Source organism: Falco rusticolus, chromosome 1 (assembly GCF_015220075.1).
Source record: "Falco rusticolus isolate bFalRus1 chromosome 1, bFalRus1.pri, whole genome shotgun sequence".
NCBI lineage: Eukaryota > Metazoa > Chordata > Aves > Falconiformes > Falconidae > Falco > Falco rusticolus.
In genome coordinates, this window is record NC_051187.1 from 87,100,884 (window position 1) to 87,125,995 (window position 25,112).

The 25,112-nt window shown below is 47.8% G+C and overlaps 1 protein-coding gene across 1 annotated transcript in view; it reads right to left on the minus strand.

Moving 5' to 3' along the window:
• Window positions 1–23,690, minus strand: part of GFRA4 (GDNF family receptor alpha 4) — a 76,134-nt gene extending 52,444 nt beyond the window's left edge. Inside the window, exon 1 of the mRNA XM_037388023.1 lies at window positions 23,202–23,690. Coding sequence (XP_037243920.1) covers window positions 23,202–23,457 — 256 coding nt within the window. The 5' untranslated portion in view covers window positions 23,458–23,690. The remainder of the gene's footprint in view (window positions 1–23,201) is intronic.
• Window positions 23,691–25,112: the final 1,422 nt, after the last annotated feature.

Here is a 25,112-nt window from a genome sequence, read left to right on the forward strand (position 1 = left end):
CAGTTGTTTTATACTGAAATCCACACCAGGGAGCTTCCACCTTGAGTCCATGGGGGTCATGTTACTGCAGCAGGGTTTCAGCTACCATGTCCCTCCTCTGTCCTATGTCACCCAGCACTTAAAGGGATGGATTATGAGCCTGCACACCTTCTCCCTGGGAAGAGGTTAAAGAAAGAGGGTTTATTCAGGTACAAGGTCACCCTTGGAAAAGGAATATTGCAAGAGCCTCTGCCCCTCTCTCCATAGGTGTTGCAGAGGTATCTACAACCTGAGGTATCTTCTGGTAGTATGCTTCATCTCTACCTAAAACCAAGGTCTTCAGAAGACAATGAAGATTGTGGGAGAAATGTCTCCAGACGGGACAAATACCATTGCATGACACGGAAAAACACAAGTATAAACCAGGACTATGACCAGAAAGTGTTCTCATCCTCATCAGCACCGCTGCACCTTTCAGATCCGCAACACACTGTTCATATTAAGCTCAAAATCATCTGATGCCAGGGCAGTCCCTATTAAAAGGTTGTTTAGGAGGATTAAAGTTCCCCTGAATTTTTATAAAATACAAAATTTTTATAACAAATACGATATGATAGGTGTTTGATACAATGTGCAAAGAAAATGCTGTGTAAGGAAGAGTGTAAAGCCCTCCTTAAAAGATTTTAAATAAAGAAAAAAGAAATATGGATGCCAACAGACGTGTCCTGTGCAAACAAGAGGAGGGGGGTGGGGTGGGGGGGTGGAGTTGGATGATTTAACTACTTGGCTTTGATTAGTGGATCTTGTTGGCAAAATTTGGAAAAAATGAACTTAGAGGGGGAAATTCAAGAGATATTTGGAATGGGTATACAACAACAGCAGTGGCCAACAGGACAACTGCAACCATGAGTAAAATTTTCAGTATCACTCTCTCTGCCCTCAGATCAGACCTTTTGAGTGGAAAAAGTGAAAATGAGAGTGCAAATATGAGGGAATACATTGCAAGTATGCAAAACGTAAAAATGCCAGCAGTCACATTTGTGCACTGGCACAAGAGACATCAGACCCAGATGCTTAAATGGGGAACTGTGGGAGTCCTTCGTCCATCCCACCCCCTCATCACTGCCTTCACCAAGGCTGGAAATCCCGCTGACTGCTGGCTGCCACCACCCTGGTCCCCCATACAGAGGGACTAGCAGTATTTAAAAGGATTTCCCTTTTACTGGAGCGTAGGGATGTTCCTTCTCCTTTCAAATATCATTAAGTTTCTGGTCTCAGGTTGGCTGAGAAAATCTGCATTAAATACACTCTGACAGGCCCCCTGGGTATAACCTTGAAAACAGTGGTTCTCCCCAGCATTTACTTGCTATTAAAGGAGTGTGAAGAGCTCATTTTTTCAACCCAAGGTGTGATGCTTTTGCAGGTTCTAAGAAATGGGTGGAAGATGAGAGGTCTCTGAAATGTCCCCCAAGAACCACAGGTGTCTGCAGAGCCTGTGCCCATTTTTGCCCATCAGCTCCTGTGTACTAACTTGACTTGGGTTTTCAGTGTAGTTTAGTTGAATTTAAAATCCCTGCTTTCAATTAATTTGCTCCTCTGCCCAACCCGAACCTCCCGGAGTGAATAGCTATAACCATTATTATAAGTCATTTTGCACACACAGCATTTGTTTTTTGCATGGATTGCCTCTGCTAACCAAAGTTCTTATCTGCTTACAGAGCAGATAAAAACCTCCTTTAGCAGTAGCTTGCAAGGGATTGTGCACGGCAGCATTTCTCAAATACAAACAAAGTATTTTGGGGTCATATGAAGAATATTGCAAACTATTCCAAACCCAAAGAATAATATATTTGCACATTAAGGGCTAAATACAAGCAAAGAAAACCCACAAAGCCAGAGGCCACCTGCCTCACATCATGCATGAAGAGATACAGTTCCTACAAACACGCATGGATGTTTGTCAGGTGAGTCAGGAGTGTGCAAGGTTTCCTCTGCTATTTGGGGCTTTGGTAGGTAGGAGCTGCATATCTTAAAGGAAAACTTATGACTTTGTCAAGTTGTATGCTGATAATTTACACAGTCAGTTTAATTGATTTGTAATAATTTGTCTTTATTGTGATACCGACACCAGAAGCACTCCCAAGTATTAACAAACTTAAAAGTGCTTATAAAGGAAAAGTTCTTTGTTTTCTTTCAGATTGATGAAAAGGAGGGGTCTTACACAAACAGTGTGAGCACCAGTGTTCCACAGTAGGTTTTGTGGGTTCTCTCCAAGCAAGACATGGGTTTAGTAGCAAGTAGGTTGGGGAAAATGAAAAGCTTTCTGTAACATCCCTGATTTGTGCCTAGCTGTGTTTTTCCTCTCCTCCCACCTTGATATTGCCTTTTCTGAATGCTTCTGCAAATGCTCTGGCTGAGCTCTTACCCCCATGTGAGGGAGGCAATGGTTTGTGGTGGTTCAGAGGGAGCTGCTGGTTTGGGGGGGTATGGGGAGGCACAGGTGCCGGTGGTCCTGGGTGGGAGTCGAGGTTGGTACTGGGGAGCAGCATGAGGCAGGAAATGGGGGCACGAAGCATATCATCTTGGGGGTGATAAGAGGTGTATGGCTGGCTACTTCTGGAAAAAAGAAAAAAAGTTTTGTTGAGAAAAACTAAAGATAGTGACTAAAGAGCTCAGGCTGGGGTGAGGGTCTGAAAAATTGCCAACCAACCACAACAGCACTGGAGGGGAGCAGTAAAATCCTCCCCTGATTCTCCCCACAGCATTGTCAACACCTCCACACCCAGAAACATCAACAACAGTTTGGTCAGGCCCTTCCAATGCCCATTTCTCCTACAGTTCAAATCCAAAAGCAGGGCTTGAGAGACAAGCGAACAGCACCTATCCCCGGGTAAACTCCTGGTGATTAGTGAGCGGAACCTGCACTTTGCCATCTTCATCCTTTGTAAGCCTCATGGCATCCATCAGGAACTGGTCACAGGTCCCCCCCCTTGCTGGGGGGGTTGGCAGGGGGTTGCTTTCCTCAGAGCCCGGAGCAACAAAATGGATGTTACAGAATTATAGAATGCTTTGGGTTGGAAGGGACCTTAAAGATCTAGTTCAAACCCCCTGCCATGAGCAGGGACACCTCCCACCAGCCCAGGTTGCTCCAAGCCCCGTCCAGCCTGGCCTGGGACACTGCCAGGGATGGGGCATCTACAGCTGCTCTGGGCAGCCTGTGCCAGCACCTCGCCACCCTCATTGTAAAACATTTCTTCCTTATTACTAGTCTGAGTCTCCCCTCCTTTAGTTTTAAACCATTCCCCCTTGTCCTATTGCTACAGGCCCTACTGTCCCCATCTTTCTTATAAACCCCCTTTAAGTATTGGAAGTTGTAAGTATTGAATGTTTCAATGGTTCAAGTTGAAAGAGTTTAACCTCAGGAGACTGCTCTTTCTGCTCTTTCTTCCTCCATGACTTCTGCTTGCTTTTCCATACACAGCCAGTTTTACAGCTCCCAGCCTTGCTTTTAAAAGGCTGCAATCTGTTATCCCATTCACATTTCTCTGCTCCCAGACAGCGCACTAAGAAAATTTCATCTCTAAACATGTGCTCTGAACCTCTCCAAAGATGCCTTTGCTTTCAGGCACCCTGGTACCTCCTCTGTGCGACAGCATCTTTGATTTGAAAAGGGTCACCAGAAATAGCCCTCTGTCCCTCCAGGGACCAGGAGGGTTCACAGCCTCCAGAAGGCAGCTATGGTTCTGTGAAGGCTGATAATAAGCCACTGCAGCCAAAGTTACTTCAGCTATAAAAAATCACTGCATCATCAAATGTAAAGCTTGATTTGAGTTTTCTACGGCTTTCATGGCTGTATGAGTAACAAAACAGGGACTGTGGTGTTTTAATTAGAGCCTCATACTTCCTTCATTTCTTTTGCCAGTTCAGCCTGTAATTTTTGAAGTACCTATTCTTCATTAAAATAAAAAAATCTCAAAAAGCTGGGAGTCTGCAACTCCATTTTTTGTATAGCTGAAGATCAAGGCTCAGGCAATTTAGACATGCTGCTGCTAAAACTCACTTAAAATTGCCTCTCTCTGTACATCACATGGCATGGTCTTCTCCGTCCTCATCTGAATGGTTTTGATCCTCTATCAACATATTTGAGCCAGTCCATGTGCTTTGCCTTCTGCTCGAATCCTTAGCCCATATTCTGACTGGTCTTGAAATGCAGCAGAACCAGGGGTGGCTGGTGACAACTTTCCCTTCCTCAAAATTGCCTCTCCAACTGTGTTTTCTTACAGCATATTGAAAAATCTCTCAACTGAGCTCCCCAGTCTCCAAGAAGGTGTGGAAACCACCTCTCCATGCTTTACTTATTTAGGAAATACATTGCATTGTCCCATGTTTTCAGAGTTTTGAAGGATGTCTTCTCAATGGCATGCAGCTGAGAGGGAAAGAACCTTCTCACAGGACAGTGAAGATACAGTGGGAGAAGCAAAGTCAGCCTGGACGTACCTTGAAAGGGATCAGCACAAGGGAAGGGCTGTTTACATCCCAAAAGGAATGGGAGGACACAGTCTTCTGCAGTTTGCTTTTTAACATCTCTCCCCGTGCATGACAGATGGCTGCTCAGGGAAAAGAAATTTAATTCTCCTATAAAAAACTTGTTCTAGGAGTTGAAGCTTTCAAGGAGAAATGTTGAGTGTCAAGGCCAGGTTTGAGAAGGGGGAAAGCAGCGAGCCACTGGGGCAGCCCAATGAATGGTACAGCAGGCATGGGAGCAGCTTGTGGCGGTCTCCAACCGTGAGGTGCACAGCAGAGCCATGCACATCCCCTGTTTGACAATATTTTGGGGAGAAAGGTTTTTCCCATTTTCCTGGGAAATGTAATGGCATGTACTGAGGCTCAAAGAAACAGCCTGATGCATTTATGAAAACAGGAAATCAAGACCTTTATTTAATAGAAGTATTTTTCTGCTGTTAGTCAATTTATTTTGTTTTAAGTTTGATCAACTTTAATAATGACCCTGCAGCACTTTTCTTGTTTCTCTGCTGTTCGGTCTAGAAGAAGCAAAATGGGGAAGATAGGGATTCCCTCCTCCCACACACAGAGGGGATAAGGCGTGCCTCACTTCGCTCAATAAAACCCAGGGTGGGACTCAGTTTCTGCCTGTATCACCATGATATAGCACTGAGTTACTCTGGGTGTAAGCGGCAGTGAATCTGGCAGGTATCTGCCCTGTTATTTAGAGACTGTAAGGAAAAACAAATGCTGTTATCTTTTGGATATTTTTTTTTAATCCTACCCTGAACCTGTTTTCCATCATGAGATGAAGTTAGAGGAATTCAGACTCCACAATGAGCATGGGACAGGGATGTCAGTACTTGACAAGAACTGTGAGGCTCTGGGTGATGTGCTGGGTAGCTAATGAAGCCACCTAGAAAGGCTGATGTGCTTGCATTCATGTTAAAAGAAAATAATAATAATAACTTGAGGCTGTTGAAAGGTGCTGCTCTGACAGCCCTGGATAATGCCTCCCATTCACCCACATTCACAAAGCACCTCTGCTCCTGCTGTGCCAGCATGTTTTGAGAGACATCAGCCTGGTTTTGGACATGGTTGCTCCCTGCTGAGTATGAACCCCAGACCACCCTCCAACCCATGTCTCTGCCACCTGCAGCCTCATTTCCCAGCCTCAGAGGCAGACAGAGCTCTTGCAAGCTGCATGCCCAGACGTTGCTCCACCACCAACTCATGGTTATGACTCATGCATGGGGCAGCTCTAGGGTGGGAGATGAGGCAAGGGAACCTTCCTGGTCTTGGGGTATCCCAGGCCCTTCCTGCTAAGCCAGGGAGAAAACCCCAGTCCCAGCACATGCTCTCAATAAATCAGCATGCGACAGGCAGGGCAGGCAGGGAACCTTGCTGCCTCCATCTTCACAGCATTGCCCCAGCCCTTCCTCTGTCAGCATCCCATACGGCACCTGAGGACTATACCCTGTCCTGCCTGCGTCTGAGTATTTTCCAAAGTGTCGGAACAATCAGGTGAGGAATTCTGCCATAGTTGTTGCTAGTGATACAAAACCAAACACCATTTCTATTTGCTGATGTGTGCTTTGGTTTTGAGTGTGCTGGGTTTGGGTTTTGTCTATCCTTCCTTCCCTCCCTCCCTCCTTCCTTCCTTCCCTCCCTCCCTCCATCCTCCCTTCTTTCCTTCCTCCCTTCCTTCCTTTCTTCTCTCCTCCCTTCTCTCCTCCCTTGTTTAGGAGCCTCAGAGGCTCTCAGGACAAATCTCAGTCTCCCTGGAGGGCTTTCAGCTCTTGCAGGATCCAGTGGTCCCCATCACAGAGACTTTCTGGGTCACTTTCTCACTTGCCTGACAGAAACGCCTCACTGCTATTCCACCAACATTAAGTTTGAGGTGACAGAAACGCCCCTGGGACCCCAACTTCTGTAACCTGCTACGGCCCAGCCCCAGCTGACCACACAGTTTCTGGCCAGGCTGTGCCAAGATCTGCTCAGGAACCTCAGTGGCAGCAGGGCTTTGAGCTAGGAGAAGGGCTGAACATCCATGGCACACTGAGGATGCTCCCACTCTACATCAGGCTTTGGCAGGACATGTTTCACTGGGGAGAAAGGCAGTGGGGAGGGAAGCAAAAGTGAGAAACAACAAGGAGAAAAGCAAAGAGAACTCAGGACTTGGTAATTTCTGGCCAACGATTGTCTCTAATAAGGTTTGACTGTATTAATTAATTGAGATGTGCCTTGGAGAGCTGGAGCTGCTGCTGCTGGAAGTCAGCCAGGAAGAAAAAAAATCTCATTTTCTCTGCAAACCTGCTGATTAGACCAGATCTCTGAGGTTCCCTGTAGCAGGCTTTGGGGAGACAGACAGCCTTTCAGGGCCTGTGACATAGCCACAGGTAGAGATTGGTTGCCATGAACTGCCAAGGGAGGTGGCCAGGGGTGGAGGAGGAAAAAGCTTTGCAGTGGCACCAAATGGGTCATTTCTTTGCGTACACTTTTAGTTAATTTCCTTCATAAAGCCAAAAATGTATGTATTTTCCCTCTTTGTGTAGGAAGAAAAACATAAATAAGGATATGTGTCATTCAGCAGAGGTTCAGGTCCTTGGTAGGACTAAGACTACTCTTACATCCTTACAGAGCCATGCCCCAGTAACAACTCCGTCATGGAGCTCTCTGGGAGGCAGAGACATTGGCGGACTGGATGGACCAGGGCCACAAAAGGTGACCTCCCAGTCTGAAATAAGCTCTTCCAAAACATCATGTAGATAATGTGCTCCTATGCTGCAGCTGGGTGATGGGCAGCAATGTGGGCAGCGTGGATGCTAGGTCCCTAGGGAAGAAAATGCTTTGGTGAATTCTTGAGCTTGTCCTGCACTTTGCAGTGTGGCAGTGTCCTTGAAGGACACAGAGCATCGGTGTGCATGGCTGGGTGTGTGGCTGAGCTCATATCCCAGGGCACACGCAGCGTGGACAGGAATAGTCACCATGTCTCAGGGGGTGCAGAGAGCATGTGTTCATAGTTCGCACTGCAGAGTTTTCCTAGGTTTGGGAAAATGTGAGGGAAAAGATGGTCTGTGCACCTTTCCAATCTAAATGCCAGTTATAAACTGGCAGGGAGAGGACAAAACGGTCCTTTCCAACTTTGCATTCTTGCAATGCAGAGAAACTTTGCTCCTTGCTTTGAACACAGTGTGGAGGAACCAGCAGGTAGTCTTTGTGCCCTCAGTCCCTCCATGAATCTGGACTCCTGTACGTCTCCAAGAACAACCCTCCCACTGCCACCATGAAAAGTGAGGAAGGTCGAGAAACACCCTGCAGCTCCGTTGACCTGACAGCAGTAGAATGATCTGAGGTTTAAACACGGTAATATTGACACAAATGAAAAAAAAATAAAAATCACTAGGCTGGAGACCTGTCTGCATTAGACTCGGTGACTCCTGGTTGCTTTTCATGGAATTTTTTCTCTCGGGAGTCTTTGCATGGGAGCAGATGGAATCCCTTATATAGCTGTCCACTTTTCCTTTTTTTTTTTTTTTTTTTCTAAATAATACAACTCCTATGGCTTGGATATTAGGGTCTGGGTTGTAAAATGCTGCTGACAACCCTTCTAACTCCTACTATGGTTTCTATAGCCAGGACTTGAGAAGAACGTGGACAGAGGTGGGTGCTGAGTGGCACGGGGTTCAGATATGCAGGAGTGGAAAGTGTTGGGCCAATGTTGTGATTCCCTCATTTTCCCTTTGAATACGATTTCAATGCACTTGGAAAGAAACTGTCCCAGTTTTCCAGAGATCCTTTTTCTGCCATAAGAGGGAAATAATCGAGACTGAAACTACTTCCACTAATTGTCTCACTATTTTAAATCTGAAATGCTGCCAAGTTGCTGCTTGGGAGTTGTTCAAACAGCTTTAGTTACCCTTCTCTCCTGAAGGCCAGGCTCCCCAGCAGGACATTTGCACATCAGGTGGTCATCTTGCACCTCAGGAGATATGGTCTGGTCACACAGCCCAGCCCAGCTACAGCCTCAGGTCAATCAAACTGATGTTCCCGAGTGTTGCTGTGCTATCTGCCCTTTAAATATTTGGAGGTCAGTAAGGGCTGTTACATTTTTTTTAACTTCAAAATAAAAACAAAGCAGAAGGCAAATACTTTCCCCCAAAAGACAAATGATTCTAAGTGACTTAAGATGATTGAGACATATTTTTGCAGAGGAAGAAGCGAGATGCAACATTTTCAAGGACCTTTGTTAAACTCAAGAGGAAGACAGCTCACAAGCCCTTTGCTTGCTCCAACCATCAGCAGTTCCTATGATGCGGTCTGGAGCCATTTGACTGCTGCCTACACCAATGTCTCAAGCAGGTACGGTCACAAACCTTAGAGAGACCAAACTGCAGAGAAATCATGGTTATGGTCTCAACTCAAGCAAACTCACCCAAGACCTAGACATACACTGGATAGCTGGCTCCAGACCCATAGGTATTCATGACCTACTTCCTTCTAAGGTACCTAACTGTCATAGAAACCTATGGGAAGCTCAGTGCCCTAATATGATGAAGACATCTCAATATTTTGGAAGATACTGTCCAGGCCCTGATGTGTAAGTCAACCCCAGCATGTTAATAATGTCATGTAATATCAAAGTGATTAGTTTACCTCTGAAAGCTCTGTGATTACAAATTTGGTTAGTTACCCAGAATGGCATCTCTGTTGTCCCTCCTGGCCCCCAAAATTCAGTCTTGGGCTCCAATGCTCTCCCTATCCTTCAATATGTCAACCACTTGTTTTTTCCAACAATCCCTTTCAAAGCATTGGGTTTACTGGATAGTTGGCCACACAGGGGTACATACAGGACAAACCAAGAGGAGTTCAGCCGGAAGAAAGGAAGAGGAAGTCCCTGTCCTTGTCCGTGCTTGTGAAGAAGCAGGAGGTCAAACATGGACTTACCCAAGCAAAGCTCTGTGCCCTGTGTATCTCCTGTTCACATTTGTTGGCTGCTGCCCCAGGTGTAACTTGGCCTTAGAGCATCCACATTGCATTGAGGAATGGCTGCGAAATGGCTAACTCCCAGTGGAAAGCATTTCTTTGGAAACCAAGGTCAGCTCTGTGCTTCTGACAGCATCTTGGGTTTTATCTGTGCTACTGCATAAAACAAGCCTGGACAAAATCTTCGGCACTGGTGTCAAAGCACAGGCACCTTTACCCATGTGTCTTGGCTCTACCATACCTCCTAAGTGTGTCAAGACACTGGACAGGAGGAGCCAAAGCTATGTCAGTGAGCTGATAGATAAACCAGATCAGGCAGTAGGACAGGGTTTAAGGATGCTTAGAATAAGATCAGAGAATGGTTTAGGTTGGAAGGCACCTTTAAAGGCCATCTAGTCCAACCCCCTGCCACGGGCAGGGACACCTGCAACCAGATCAGGTTGCTCAAAGCCCAGCCTGGCCTTGAATGTTTCCAGGGATGGGGCATCTCCCACCTCTCTGGGCAACCTGTTCTGACCTGTTCCTGTCTCTATTGACTATGTCATATCAACAGATGTGGCTTTTGCCTCATTTCATGTGTGCTTAACGTTAGCCATGTGAGCCACGCGGGTGTGGGAGCGGTGTGGGAATGTGCCTGAATATAACGATGGCCATGCATTCATGCGTATGTGCTCACCATGAGTCTGCCGTCCCCACGGGGAATCTGTTTTATACTAAAAATGTTTTTTGCATTAATGCGTAAATTTAAGTATGACTGCAATAATAGTCAAAAGGGAGACCAAAAGAGAACAGAGAAGATTGATTATGTGCATATTTTAAGTGCTTTGTGTCTGTGAATGTTTATTTGAAAAAAAAGAGTGAAAGAGAAGCACTAACATTACAAATAAAAATAATACGGAGAAATACATCTCTTTTATTATTAAATTATAGATTAAAATAGAAAACATGGGGGAATATAGAAACATATATCTCTTTGTGGAGGCTTTCTATAACAATCAGCATAAAATAATGTAGCATTACTTGACAGCTTAAATAAAGATAGGAGCCTCAGCTCCTATCTACACATTTATCTCCTCTGATCCAGACAGGGTAAAGAGGCATAAAAGGCTCAGATAACAGCATCTTTTCTGCACACCAGCTCCCAAACGATAGGCAGATTTTATACTCGGTTACTCCACATAATGTCAACATTGTTAGAAAACAAAAACACCATGCAGGAACATTTTTTTCCCTCCCTCTGTTTTATTACTTTTTTTTTTTTTTCCTTCTGATCTTTTACCTTGTGATTTCTATATAGAATACTACAGGGAAGATCCAAAGCTCTGCGCCTCTGGACCAGCCCCTGAATTTGTGGGGCAGCAGGACATGGGACAAGGGGAACAAGCAGTGAGGTTCAGACAGGTGCACACAAATAATATGTGCAGAAGTGGAGAAAGCACCAGCCAATTTACTTAATGCCTGTCCCTTCCTTGCTGCCAGCTGTCACAATATCTATTGCAGTCGACAGCTATCGACCATTGCATGCCATGCCATTAACCTTTGCCACCCAACACATCAGATGACGGAGATCAAAAAAGCTGCGTGCCACGTCTGACCAGAGCGGCACGTGGGAGGTGCAAGCAGAGCTGCAGCACATCCTGAAGCTGACGGAAAGTCTTACCACAACCAGGTGTTCCCTGTTGTCCATGCCTTGTCCAACCAGGTGGACTTCATCTAACCCGGCCCCATGGACCCTCTGAAGAGCAGCCTGCACTTTCCCCAATTCCCATCATCACCAACAGTTACCTGCTCCCCCTGAGCAATTTTTCTGAATCCTTGGCATGTTCAAGGTGAACCACAGCAAGCAAACAGAATCTGGGGGAGTTCCTGCAAATTTCCATGCTAATATCCATCACTGTGGAAAATGTAGCCCTCCTCAGAAAGTGCAGATGGCACAGGACCAAGGTCCTGGGCATCACCTGAGAGGCAGCACATCACATGGCCATCCATGGCCAGGCCTCTTTGCTATAGTTAATGCCCACAGGATCATGTTTCCCCTTTGACATTGCTCAGCTGCTTTTACCTCCAGGGAGCAGTCCTGAACCCATGTAGAGTTCTCACTTTGCCTTTTCTGCCTGGACTTGCAGGCTGCATGCCTTCAGGGTCCCAGGAAGCCGATTCTTTGGCTCTACACAGATCTGCATGGGACACTTCACTGCCTAGCTGGGAAAAAGTAAGCAGCACTATGAAAGGAGCCTGGATTTCTACATCTGCTTTCACATGCACCTTTTCTGCTCTGAAGGTCACTAACTTTTCCTCCAGTGGGCAACATTAGGAGCTCATTCCCTTTCCCACAGCCGATTTCACATCAGTCTGTGGGTTCTGACTATCTTTTGAGACTATCAAACCTACCTAACCTGGCCAGGGGGGACAAAAATTATTTGGAGTGGGCAGACTGACACACATATACAAGATTCATTTTCTCAGGAAACCACAGGCTAAAGAACAGCATAATTATCTTGTTTACCTTTAGTTGAATCAACTCGTTAATTCTTACTAGCCTGAAGGGTTTTCTCCAGGGACACCTATATTTGGCTGGTTGATTTGTTATGAGAAGAAAGAGTTCTTGGCACTTGCCTGAGGAGACAGGGAAAGATCTTGGCAGCAGCTACCCACAATTTTTGGAGAACATTTACTTTTGAGTCTCAGCGTAATGGAAGGTGACAATAAGAGTGATTGTCCAAGCCTGACTTGGAGCCAGTCCCTCAGGAAGTTTGCATGAATGCTCCTGCTTTCCTCACCTCCATTTCCAGGGAGGATGGGGCCAGGTGTGAGGTCAGGAAGCTTTCTGTCCTGGGAGCAGGGAGGGTCTAGGAGGTGGAGAGGGTGACAACAGGTCTAAGACAGCAAAAGCAAGGCTGTTTTATTGGAGGGAAGGAGCCACCTCACCACTTATGAACAACAGGCAAAGCCCAGGGCTAGCCAAGCCTCTTGGCTGACCCAGACTCATCATTCATCACTGAGCCACCTCCCAGCTCTACCATCAAATGACCATTAAGACTATGGGTTGATCAGCACCAACTTTCCATGGTACCTTCAACATGGGTGGGGGATATATGGGCTGCAGGGAAGAGGGGGCAGGGGGAGGTGAGAGAACTTTGGCCAACCCCCAATTCCAAGCGTACCAGGCAGCAGGGTGACCACGCACCGAGTGACGCTGTTGCTGTCTTGGAGGCTACACAGGCCCCTTGTTTAGCTCACGGATGCACCTAGGACCCGTAGATCTTACACAACGATGCACCATTTAATCCTCATGTCCATGACCCACAATTCTCCTGAAAAAAAATTACATCAGACCTCAAGCCTAGCCCAAACTAAGGCCCTGCAATTTCTTTTTCCAGCAAAAATGAGAAAGAAAAATAGCTTAAATGTTTTGCTCCACACACTTAAAACTTTTTCTTTCTCTGCTTCATGCTGTTGCTCCCTCTCTTCCCCTCCCTGTCTTACAGAAGTGTGACTAATCCTCTTCCTTTCCTTGCATGGTTACCTTGAAGGTATTTATAGAGTGTGATCATGTTCTCTTCTGTGTCTTTCTTCCCTTTTCAACTCTGGATAAATCAAGCTTTCTCAGACTTCTCTCATGTGTCTTATCTTTCACGAGGTCATGCTAACTGCAATGGCAAGCCAAGAAAGGCTTTGCCTGTTGGAGAGGACATTTCAGAGCTGATACAGCCACTGCACAACCTCTGCAAGAAACTTCTGATGGACTCACTCTGTCTATGCACATCCCCAGCCTCTTGCCAGGTCTGCATGCACGCAGGTTTGCATGTACCTGCGTGCATGAGAAATGGGGATTTATTTGTTTCTGAACAAATTAGCCAGGACTACAATTTATTTTATATTATCTCATGTCAGTGTTAGTGTTCTGCCTTCTGAGCTGGAAGCAGCAGAAAGGAAAGTGAATACAGGGGAATGAAAGAGTATAAGCTGAAACTTATTTGTCCAGCAACATCCGCAGGCTGTCTGAGAAATGGACAGTGGCTGGAAGGGAAAGGGTGGTCTCTCATGCTGTGCCTAAGTTACTTAATTAAGGAAACTCAAGGTGCTGGTCCAAATGACCCAGAACTGCTGCATTCATGCTGTTAAACTCTTTTCCCCTTCAAAACAGAGCAACCGTTTGCAAACTGATTGGGAATAGTCCTTGGCTTGTGCTAGCTCCTGACCAGTGCCCAGGAGATGGCTGGTTGGCCATGGCCAGAACAACCTCAGGGATTTCAACTGGTGTGACAATCAGATTCCCATGGCTCCAAAGGCTCCTGAGCTCTGCGTGATTTATGAGTGGCCTCCATGACCCCAGCAGAGTCACCAACACCAGGGACTTCCCATTATCACTGTACCTGGAGCCATCAGGTCTGTGAAAGGTTGGAAATTTCCTGTTGGATTTCTTTCTTTCTTTTAACCATGGGAAAATGTGTTCCCTAGGAAAATCTGAGGTCTGCAGGCAGAAAAATAAAGTGCTAAATAGCATTTTAATATTACTTTCTTTGTGGTTTTTTGTTTTAGCTGGGTGCATTGAAATGATGGCTCCTTGACTGCTCCCTCCATCACCAGCTGCTCTCTGGGAGGACAAGAAACCTTGGTGGCTTAGGTGGGGTTCTTCTTATTGAACTTGAAGCTAAGCCAAAGCAGGTTTAAAACTGTCCCCTGGATTTGTTTCATAGTCCTTAGAGATAACATTGATCTGTAGAGAGGGTGAATGTCCCTTTGGACCTGTAAACCTGTCTCCACTGATTTAAAGGCAAATTTCAGAAGCCCAGGTGAAAACCAGGTGAACCGAAACCCATCTCCTGCAGCCTGCGGGACCATCCCTTTCTGGTGCATGGGCAGGGAACAAGTGAGAAACAGTCTGTTTCTCTTCCTGTCCAGAGTCGCTCTGGGAAGACCCTTTTCTGTTTTCTTAATAAAAGCAGGTAAAATGGAACAGAAGCACCTGGGGCTTTATTTTAGTCCTCATTTTACTTCCCCTGGAATTATCCTTAATAAGCATTTTATTTTCCACTTGCTATATTTTATTGCAATTTTTAAAATTCCTGATTTGTCACTGTTGTTTGGAAGCCAAACTGTATCAAAAGCCCAGTATTTTTCTGGGGGAATGACTTTCTGTTTTCCAGCCTGCTCTTGTATCGGAGGGTAGCTTTTTTTGCTCCCCACGGCTGCTTCAGCCTTGGTGGCACATCGCTGAATTCAGCCCCTTCTCTTTTAGCAGTGCACATCTCTAATCCCAGCACAAAGCAGGATCACTGATCCCTGTGTAAGGGATATGGGAAGATTTTCAGAGCAGATTAGTCAGTTACTGCACTTGAATTCTGTTCCTGCCCAAGTACCAAAATAAGAGCTCAGTAGATGTGTGCACAGCAGGTGCTGCTAAATGTCACATTGTTCCTGATACGCTGATGAGAAATTTTGGTCCCAGCTTCACACAAGCACAAATATCCCAGGTCAAATGCAGCACTGTCTCTGCCTCATAATAATTTCCCTACCTTAAGAATATCCTTATTTTACACTGTGAGGCAGTGAGTTTACATCATTTTCCAAAACCTGAGAGACACCCAGAAACAGATGCTGTAATCCCTCACCCAGTGGCACAGCATTCAACCTGCAGATTAGGCACTTTTGGGGGAGTTCACCAGATTTCTTTTTGTTATTTGGGAGGGGGTTTTGTTCATTTGTTTGTTTGCTTTTTTGTTCTAGCCCTATCTGACTATAATGAAAATTTATTGGTAATGTGATAGCATATAACAAACTCAACTAGAGCTCCGGACCCCCTCGAGTCAGGTACTTAATTACTAACAGGCTTTCCAGCACACATTAAGCATTGGCCTGGCTGGGTCTGTAGGGAGAAAGAATGAAGCTATATCAGGAGAGGAAGATAAATTTCCTTGCATTAGTCCCAGGAGGGTGGTAACTCTGAAGCTGCTTTACCCAGTGCGTATGCCTCCACACTCCACGCTGATGGATTGGTCCCCGAGTTGTCACTTCACATGCACTTCGCCTGTGGAGACTCACATCACCTTTTGCAGATGGGGGAATCCAACCCTTAGGGCTTCCCCAGCTCCAGAGTAGCCCTCAGACCTTTACAGTCCTACACTTTCCTTCTCCCAGCTTCTGGATTGCCTATTAAGCTTCACCTGCATCTTCTGTCCAACCTCTCTTCTCCACTTCCCACCTTCAGATCAGAATCAGCTCAGGACATTCCCCGCTGTTCCCTTCATACACCTTCTGGCCCTGATGGAGAAGTCTCATGTTGCCAGTTTAATGCAATTCCCAATTGTTTTCCCAAAACAGCAGCAGACTCCCTAAGGCCGGATCCTAGAGGAGTTCCTCATCTGGGTCTCAGGAGATTTCCATCAGCTTTTCTCTGAAATTAACATCCTAAATCATCAGAAAAAGGAGACGAGCTTTCTAATTTAATAGGGAAAACCAAGAAATCCTCTGGGAATGGAGCACCCAACCACCTTTCAGGAGTTTCTTGGGGCAGCACAGCTTGTGGCTTTAAGGTCTGCTAAAGTCTGCTAGCTCCCGAGTCATCCCCTCACCTTCCCAAAAGAAATCTGCTCTTCTCCCTTCCTTTCAGTAACCTGATGTCCTGGTTGAAATAAAACCTTTTCTTCCTAACACACAGCTCAAGTTCCCCCTTATTCCAGCTCACGGCAAGGTGGAGAACAATGCCTTTCCACTCCCTCGAAGGTATTTATAGGCTGTGAGCACCGTGACACCCTGAGCACTTTTTCCCACACAAAGGAAAGTTCAGCTGAGATGGCTCTACCTGTGTCCTGTCTCTGAAAGATGATGTGGCTGTGACAGGCACACCAAGGTGTGCAGTTTGTCTCTCAAGCAGCCTGGCTGGTTATGTTCTCGTACCCAGAGGAAGAAACAAAAGAAATGGATTGGAAGAGGAAGGGAAAAAAAAAAAAAAACACTACCATGAAATTGCTATAACTCATGTGTCAAATCAACTAACCCTTGCAAGCAGGAGTGTAATTCCTCACCGTGCAGAGGAAACACTTAGGCAAACTCAGCCTTGTCTGGAGCTTTACACAAACAGGTCAAATGGCTTTGATTCATTCCAAGCCCTGTCTAATAATTCAACATGCTGGTTTGCTCTCCTCTCCATTAGTAGATGGCAAACACATCTTCCTAACCTGCAGCCTTTATTACAGAAGACTCCGTGTGCATGGATTTATGTCACCTCATGCCTTGTGACACCTTTTTAAGGTGCCTTCTGCTGTACATACTGAACATTAAAGGAAAACACAGACAGCAACAGAGGAAAAAATGTGTGGTGCTACAGGAGACATCTGCTACCTATTTCCAGATTGCAGGTAACCGACTCAGCTGTATAATATCTGAGAGATATTGCTGTGAAGGCTGTCAGGGGGAGGCACATTTTTCTTCACATGCATGGAAGTTAAAATCTCGGAAGAAATAGCTAGCCTGTTATTAAGACTTGTTTATCCAAAGTCACAGAGACAGGTAGCTCTGAGAAGCCACGAGTTTCCTCCTGGCTTTTTTCTCTGGGGCAAGTCTGAAGAAGGGGGCAGGTTGGCTGCAAGGCAAATTGTTGCATCTACAGCCAACACGTCAGGAACCAATCTGCAGGTCTTGGGCACCAGTTAAGGGTGATGCAGATGAGCAATGGATAAAAATTATAGTTATAAACATGGTGGAGCTGATATTTATGGAGCCTCCAGTATGGGTAGCAGGAGGGGGAAAAAAAATATAGCAAAACATTCAATAAAGTCTGCCAAGGTAAAAGAAGATGAATTGAAAAATTCAAACCCCTTTATGATTGATTTGACTCTTTATGTAAAATTCTCACGAATGGGACCACATGAACTCTGTACGAGTGGTGGCCTAGACACCAGGTTTGCTCCAAAAAATTCACAGCCATCATCCAAGTAAAGGCTCCCTTCCCATGAGGCTGTAGCTGCCCTGTGTTTCTTTTGCTCTGATTAATCAAGGATGATGGGATTTCCCAGGTGGCTGCTGCAGAGGCATCAGCCAGCCTCATTTGATGCAAAGCCTGAAGCAAAGCCTGATTACTTTGCAGAGTTTGTGTGCAGTTTGCCATCTCTGAAGGCACCCTGGAGCTCTCCCAAGACCTGTCCCGAGCATTTTCTGGGTCCAGTTCAGCTCTGAGCCTCTGGAGACCTCAGATCACGCAGACAGGGACTTGCAAAAATGCTCCCATTGCTGCCTGTCTGAAGAGTTGAGCACTTCCGACAGGCACCTCCACCCTTTCTGGGTTTTGCAGCCATTAGCAGCTAAATTCCCTTGAGGCAGAAGAGATCTGAAACGTGTGTGCAATGCTTCCTGCAAGGCGGGCTGCAGCGTGGGCCGCTTACCGTTAAAGACCTGTGGCTTGGACAGAAACATTAAACTTGAATCTTGACTCGAATTTTGCACTCGGCCTTTTTCTTCATTGTACAAGTCATGGGAAGAGAGGAGGAAAGCAAAACCCACCAGTTTCTCAAGGTCTTAACTCACAGCCCTTTAGCATCTGGACCTGTTTAAAATCCCATCCCAAAGTGGACTTCCATCCCCGTGGGGGCAAAGAATAGATGGCTTAGCCTGGCGATGTATGCAAGATGAGCAATTTGATCCTGCTTTTGGAAGAAGCACCAGAAAACCTGCCCCATTCCTTTCTCCTCAGTAAACTGGACCCATCATCTTGAAACCAGCTGCCTGCACTTGTGTCTCAAACCGACCCCCCAGCCCATATGTCAGCAGTCACATGGGGAGAGCTGCTAATAACTCTGTCAAAGCTCTCAGTGAGGGCAGGTATTGCAGACAGGATTTTCCAGTTGGATTCGATAAATCAAAACCACAGCACAACTATTTTCACTGCATCTTTCATGCAAACTGCTTTCCAGATGGCTTTGGACAGAAAGAGGAATATGCGCACTGAGGAGCTACCTGTGGAGGAAAAAGAGGGATTCGCACGAAGGCAGGTGAAAAGGGGTGAGACTCAGGAGTGACAGGATATTGCCACGGGAGTTTTGAGCTGGGGAATACATATCTAATCCAAGAGGACACAGGGAAACACTTTTTCCCCCATGAGGACAGTTAAGCAGCAGATAAGGGGCCCAAAGGTATTTATTCAGTCTCTATTTCTGGGGGTCATTCATTCCTTCAAGCTACCTCCTGCAGGCAGCTAAATCCCAGTCCCCCCAACAGCTCCAGTCAGGTGAACCAGAGAGCACAGGAGATGATCAGGCTCTGAGGACACACCAGAGGTCTGCCCATGACCTGCACCTTGCATGGATGCCATTCCCAGCACCAGGGAAAGATGTGTCACTGCTGAGGGACTGCAGGACCTCCAAGGCAGGTCTGCAGCTGGAGTAGGACTTCTTACCAGCTCAGCTCCAGTAAGATGCAGGGAGATGTGTGAAAATATTCATGAAGATAACTTTTTTTAATACCTAGCAAGCTCACTACAGCTCAGCAACAGCCAGCTGTGGCATCATTTGTTATTAGATGCAAATCCTGGAGGAGCCACAGGTGATTTACACATAATGTCACCTTAGAAGATACCTATCCTTCCTGCATGCTCATTTTTTGTTCTTCGTGGCAATCCTAGGTTCTTACCCAGGACAAATGGTGGCTTCACATTCTGTAAACCCTTCCTGCTCTCCATAAAATAGTCCTCGGTCCTTGCCCTCCATCACCTTGACCACCACAACCGCCTCCTGGACACACTCTCCCGCCCAGTCACACCAAACTTGGTTTTCCTTCTTTTCCACCTCCAAGACCTAATGCTCATCCATGGCTCCACTTCCCATCCACCTCTCAAATTCTTCAGCTCAACCATGATTTTCCACCCTGCTTTCACCAGGACTCCAGACCCAGCACACCCATATTTGAACCTTTAAAGCTGTGATAGTCAAAAGGGATGAAGGCGGTCCTCAACTAGGTGGTGGAAATGCCTTCCCAACCCTCTTCCCTCACCCACTATCACAGCTCCCACCATCAGCCCATCCAGGCTTGAAGTTCACTGCCAGGAGGTGTTACCAGGGGGGATTTTGACAGATGCATTTGAAACAAGGGAGCTGTACTGAACTGAAGATTGACATGAACAAGCTTTTCATAGTTTTGTTCCTTTTGATTTTTTCAGTGAAAAGCGTCCTTCTAAAAATATTGTTTTAGCAGGAGAACTACCTTTGAATTTCTCCTCTCCCACTTTTGGGTTGAGAAGGAAGAGGTCACTTTGGTTTTTTTAAGGAAGCAAAAGGAATAGAAAATCCAGTGGAGGGAAAAAAAGATCATGGATATTTTGGTAGCAAAGTATTTTTATCAAAAGGTGGCAAAGTTTAGTGACATTATAAGTCATGTTTAAAAATGACCAAGTGGAAAGTTATAAAAATGAGCAAGTCTTGTGTGAAAATGACGAAGGGAATTTCAGCCACAATAGAAGTCATCTGTGGAAATTGCCAGGAAGGCAGAGATGGTATTTCTGTCTCCAAAAGCAAAATAAAACACTATCACAGTAATTCATACTAATTATTAGACTTAACTAGTACTAATTTTTATCTAGCAGTAATTATTATTTAAGGCTCCAGAGCTCTGGAAAAAATACTTTATGGGTGTGGCAAGCTCCTTGCAGAGGAATTTGCATGGTGTTTGAGGACAGCCTGTTGAGGGAGAAGTTTTATTTCTCCTCTGCACCAATACAGAGAGACATAAATATCACATTCTTATTGATGCAAATAACGGATTGCTCCTGTCAGAACTGACAAAGGCACTAATGTAAGGAGCATTTCCCTCTCTCAACATGCACAGACGCATTTTTCAAGAGATTTTTGCTCTCCCCCTGGGATCTGAGTTCCCAAACCAGGTGAAAATCCGCCAGACAATCTCTTGTGTTTGATTGCATCTGTGAAGAGCCTGTGGGAAACATATGCCAGAAATTATGCTAACGACCAAGTGCAGTAAAACTTGCCAGGTAAACGCAGCAGTTGTCGGCAAAAGACAGCCCAGATGCCATTTCAGGATCCTGGACCATCTAAGTGGTCCAGAAATGGCTCTTGGTCCCATGGGGACGTGACAGCAAACTACTGCTTTCAACTCTAGCCCAGATTTTCATTCTCATCCTTCAATTCTTACTATGTTAGTGGGGGGACTGCTGTGTCCTCTGAAAGCTGCAAAAGGGATGGGCAATGCTTTGGGGGCTAGTTACAGGTGTAACCCGGTGTCCTTGTAAAATCAGTTATATTCTTTATATTTCATTATATCATTGCTTTCTAGAGCACTGATTTTAAATAAAGTCTTCCTGAATGCCCCACCACTGTCCTGTGGATGGGATTCCTAGCCAGTAACACACATGCAAGGAAATATCAGGGGACACTACAGCAGCAATGAACTTCACCAAAGCCACATCCCTGTCCCCAGCTGTGTGCTGCCCTGTTCTGTCCCTGCCGCTGCTGCTGGTGAGACAGGTCAGGGAGCTGATCTGGCTGAAAAGTGGTTGAGGAGAATTAAAACTGTTCAACTGTATAAGTTGAAGGGTCACTCTGCATGCCTGTGCCACCAGAGAGCTGGGTATGGAGTAGCCGCGGGAGCTCTCCGTCCAGGCTGGATGATGCTGATGCTCCCTAGTCCCACCTCGGAGAACCCTAATTTCTCCAAGCTGCCTTGTCCACCTGGGATCATCCCGAAAAATGGCAGGGGGTGGACACACAAAAAGCAAGCCTCTCACACTGCAGTCCACATGGTGTGCAGCCGGCGTGGATGAAGCTGGGAATTGCCATGCCTGCAGTCGTGGCAGCTGCCACCTACAGCCCAGCACCCCTGATCCCTGAGGGGGATCTCCCCAGGCACATATCAACAAGCAGCCTTCGTCCGTCTGTAACACAAACATCTAGAAAATACCTAGAGAGCAGGGTGAGGGCACTGAATGGCATCTGCTGGGATGGTGCTGAGCCTGCAGCTGAGATTCAGTCCTTCTGGAGACCCCTAGACCAGAAGGCCAAAAGGTGAATACTAGCTGATGACTTTGCTCTGGCTTGGACCGGAGGCAATGAGTGAATCCTTAACATCTGCCCACTATTCCCAAATGCACTGCTGACAATGGAGAGCTGGCCATTTGCTCTTTTCTTTAAGTCCAATTTCTCTAGAGAAAATCAATCATCCCACCAGTCAATCAGGCAGTCAATCAGTGAGTCAGTCAATCTGAACCACTTGGAAAATGGATCCTGCAGAGACCGGGACTCCCACCCAGAGGCCCCGTGAGCCTTGCAGGAAAAATCCCCAGCTCTGAGGGAGGCTGAGACCTTCCCTACCCCAGAGCACAGCTCCAGCCCCTGCGAGGCAGCAGCCATCCCAACCTGGGGCATGTTCAGGTCTCCTTGAGCTCCAAAGCCCTGGAGCAAAGCACTCCCTGGCTGGAGATGCCCCCCCTTGGGGGGTCGGACCGCCACCACCACCACCACCACCTCCCCCGACTTTGGGACTCGCAAGAGTTGCTGCTGCTGACATCTAGTGACAGGGAAAGCTGGCAAAAGGAGTTACCTGGAGCTCTGACAAAGCCTTCCCCACAGAGGGAAAAAACCTACTCGTGGTCTTCCCAAGGAGGTGGGCTCTCGGCAGGAATGGTCGGGATGCGGAGGAGGCAATGCCGGGCCGGCTGGGATGTCCCAGCCACTTCTATAACATCCCAAGACCTTCTCCTTCCCCGGTGACCACCCGAAGAGGACCGGCGCATCCTACCTCCTGCCGCCTTCCCCCCCCAACTCCCAGTCTTTCCAGGTGTATTTAAGCACAGACTCATTCTTGGGTTTGATATCTCAAAGAAGCACAGAGGGTGGAGTGGGGGACATTAAATTAAAATATCCAAAGGGGAGCTGTCGGGGTTGCAGGCAGGCAAAACCAGGCAGCAAGGCAGCTCCCAGCCGCGGCTGCCCGCTGCCGCTGCTCCAGCCCCCGAGCTGCAGCCCCTTCACGCACGGCTCTTCCCAGGGACGCGGGGAGCCCCGGGAACTGCACGCAGGAGAACCGTCTGCTCCCAGCTGGGGAGAAGCAGGATGCCAGCGGGATGCTCAAAGCACGGGTGCTACAACCCACATCCCCGCCGATACGGGCGGCATCCCACGGGGGACAGCAGCTCCCAACCGTGACAGCGGACGGGAGCTTCTATAGGGATGAAGAGACATCTGGGGTCCTTAGCTCCCGGTGCAAGTCAATAAAATAAAAAAGAAAGAAAAAAAAAAACCAAAACCCAAACAACTGAGGACAGCCCAGTTTTAGGGGAAAGCGAGGAAATCTGCGGTGGGCAGCCCTGAGCACACACAGGCACCCACGCCGGGGTCAGGTCGACGCTCAGGACACGGCGCACGGTGCTGCACAGCTCAGCGGCGGGGCTGGGGCTTGCCCGCCCGCTCCCACCGCCCCCGAACCCCCATTTTCCAGCTTCCCCATCACCCTAGGGCTTCCCGGTGCTGTGCTAAATCTGCCTTTTTCCCCTAAGCACACACCCCTCAACAACACAATCCCTCCGAGCTCCTTTTCCCGGGCAATTTAGCCATTTTCGCGGCGAACAGGACTATTCAGACAGTCGGAAAGATCCCAGAGCAAAGGAGGCAGCGGGAAGCTGGGGGATGCTCGCCAGCGCTCCTTGGGGATGGGGGGGTGGCCGAAATGCCCCCAGGCAAGCAAACCCCGGCAGAAAGTTGTCCCCCCGCTTCCTACGCGCTACTCACCCAGGAGGATCAGCGTGCAGAAGTAGAGGACGCCCCTCATCCTACCGCTCGGCGCAGCTCGGATCACCCCGACTCGGCACGGCTCGGACCGAGCGGCCCGGCACGGCTGGGCACGGCTCGGCACGGCCCGCGCAGGCGGTGCCGGAGGATGCGCGGCGGCTGGGCAGGGCGGGAGGCGTCCCCGCCGCCCCGGCCCGGCCCTCCGGGGCCAACGCTCACACCGCCGCCGCTCAGCCCCGCTCCGGCCCCGGGTCATGCCCGCAGCCGCCGGCCGCGCTCCGCCTCATCCCTCCGGGGCAGCCGCGGAGGGGTTGAGCGCTTCCTGGCTTTATTTTTTTTTTAATTATGATTTATTATTTGATTTGCCTTAATTATTTTTTGCCTTCTTTCTTTATTGCTCCTTTTTCAGCAGTCAACTTCTGTCCGCGGGGTGCGGGCTCCGCCGTGCCCGAGCTGCGGGGCAGCCCTCGCTGCCTTCCCCGCGCTGCCTCCGCAGCCGCCCCCGCAGCCGCCCCCGCCTCTCCGCGGCCGCGGCCCCGTGGGGAGGGGCTTGGCGGGCCGGCCCCGCTCCTCCCCGCCTCCCCATCCCCTTCCCCAGGCCGGGGGGGAGGGGGGGCCGGGCTGGCCCCCAGCCCAGAGCAGCTGGTGGTCCTGTGCCTTGGGCAAGCCCCAAGCACGCCGGGACATATTGCCTTTCACCCTCTCCAGCCCCCAGCATGCCTTCTGCCCTCCTGGAGGGTCCCCGCATTCCCTCCACCCCCAGACCCCCATCCCTTTGCAGCCTCAGACAAGGCGCTCGTTCAGGATGACAGTCCCATCCCCTTGGAACTTGTGTCCTGGTCTTGACTGTTTGCTAGCAGAGACACAGCCCTCAAACCTTGGGCCACATCCCACCATCCCTCCCAGCCATGATACCCTCCATTAATCCCTTGCAACATGATCAACTTCCAAATTTCCTCCAGAAAACACCTCTGTAAATTCAGGATATGTGCTTCCATAACCCTCCGCCCTGGTCCCCACACCTCCTTCCCCGTGAGCACATCCAGACCCTGCAAAAGGTCCCTTACCACCAAACCCCTGGTGCTTCTCCCACCCCTCAGCACCCCCTGCCTTTAATCCACATGTCCCAGGCAGGTGACCCTCTTTTAGGAAGCCAAGCAGCAAAGCCTTGCTCCATAATCTTTATGATGATGAGTGAGCATCGTTTTCCGCCACCTCCATTTCATGCATGGAGTAGCTGAGACACAAAATGTGAAGTGATGTCTTCAGGTTCACCCAGTAATTAACTGACCGACAGAGTAAGAAGCCTTGTTCCCAGGTCAGTATCCTGTAAATGTGGCCACCCTCTTCCTCCTCCTAATGCAGGCTTGCCCTTTTCAAGGTCTCTTTTCCTGTTCGGGTGTTTGGGTTTTTTTCCTTTATTCCCTTTCCTTCTTCCTTTCATTTCCTCCCCTTCCTTTCCCTTCTTTCTCCTTTCTTTTCCTTCCCTTCCCTACTTTTCCCTTCTTTTCCATTTCTATCCCTTCTTTTTCTTCTCCTTTTCCTCCATTTTCCCTCTCTCCTCTCCTTTCTTTGTCCTCCCTTCCCTCCTTTTCTGACTCTCTCCTTAACACAGGGACCCCTCTGATGATTCAAAGAGGCACTGGGGCACTTCTTCCCCCACTGAAAGCTCAGGTAGTGCTTTTGAACATTTGCAGCGAGAGCTTTTCTTGACTGCTGGGTCAGGTATTTTAGCTAAACAGATATTTAAACACTCTGGGAAGGTTTTTTCGCTGGAGCTGTTCAGGGTTCTTAACTTGCATTTCCTTGTGGCATCACCTCATTAATCCTCCAGCAAGTTCCCCTAGAAAAACAGAGGAGTTGCACATTTTTATTTTTCATGAGCAAAACACTGAAGGGAAATAATTCATA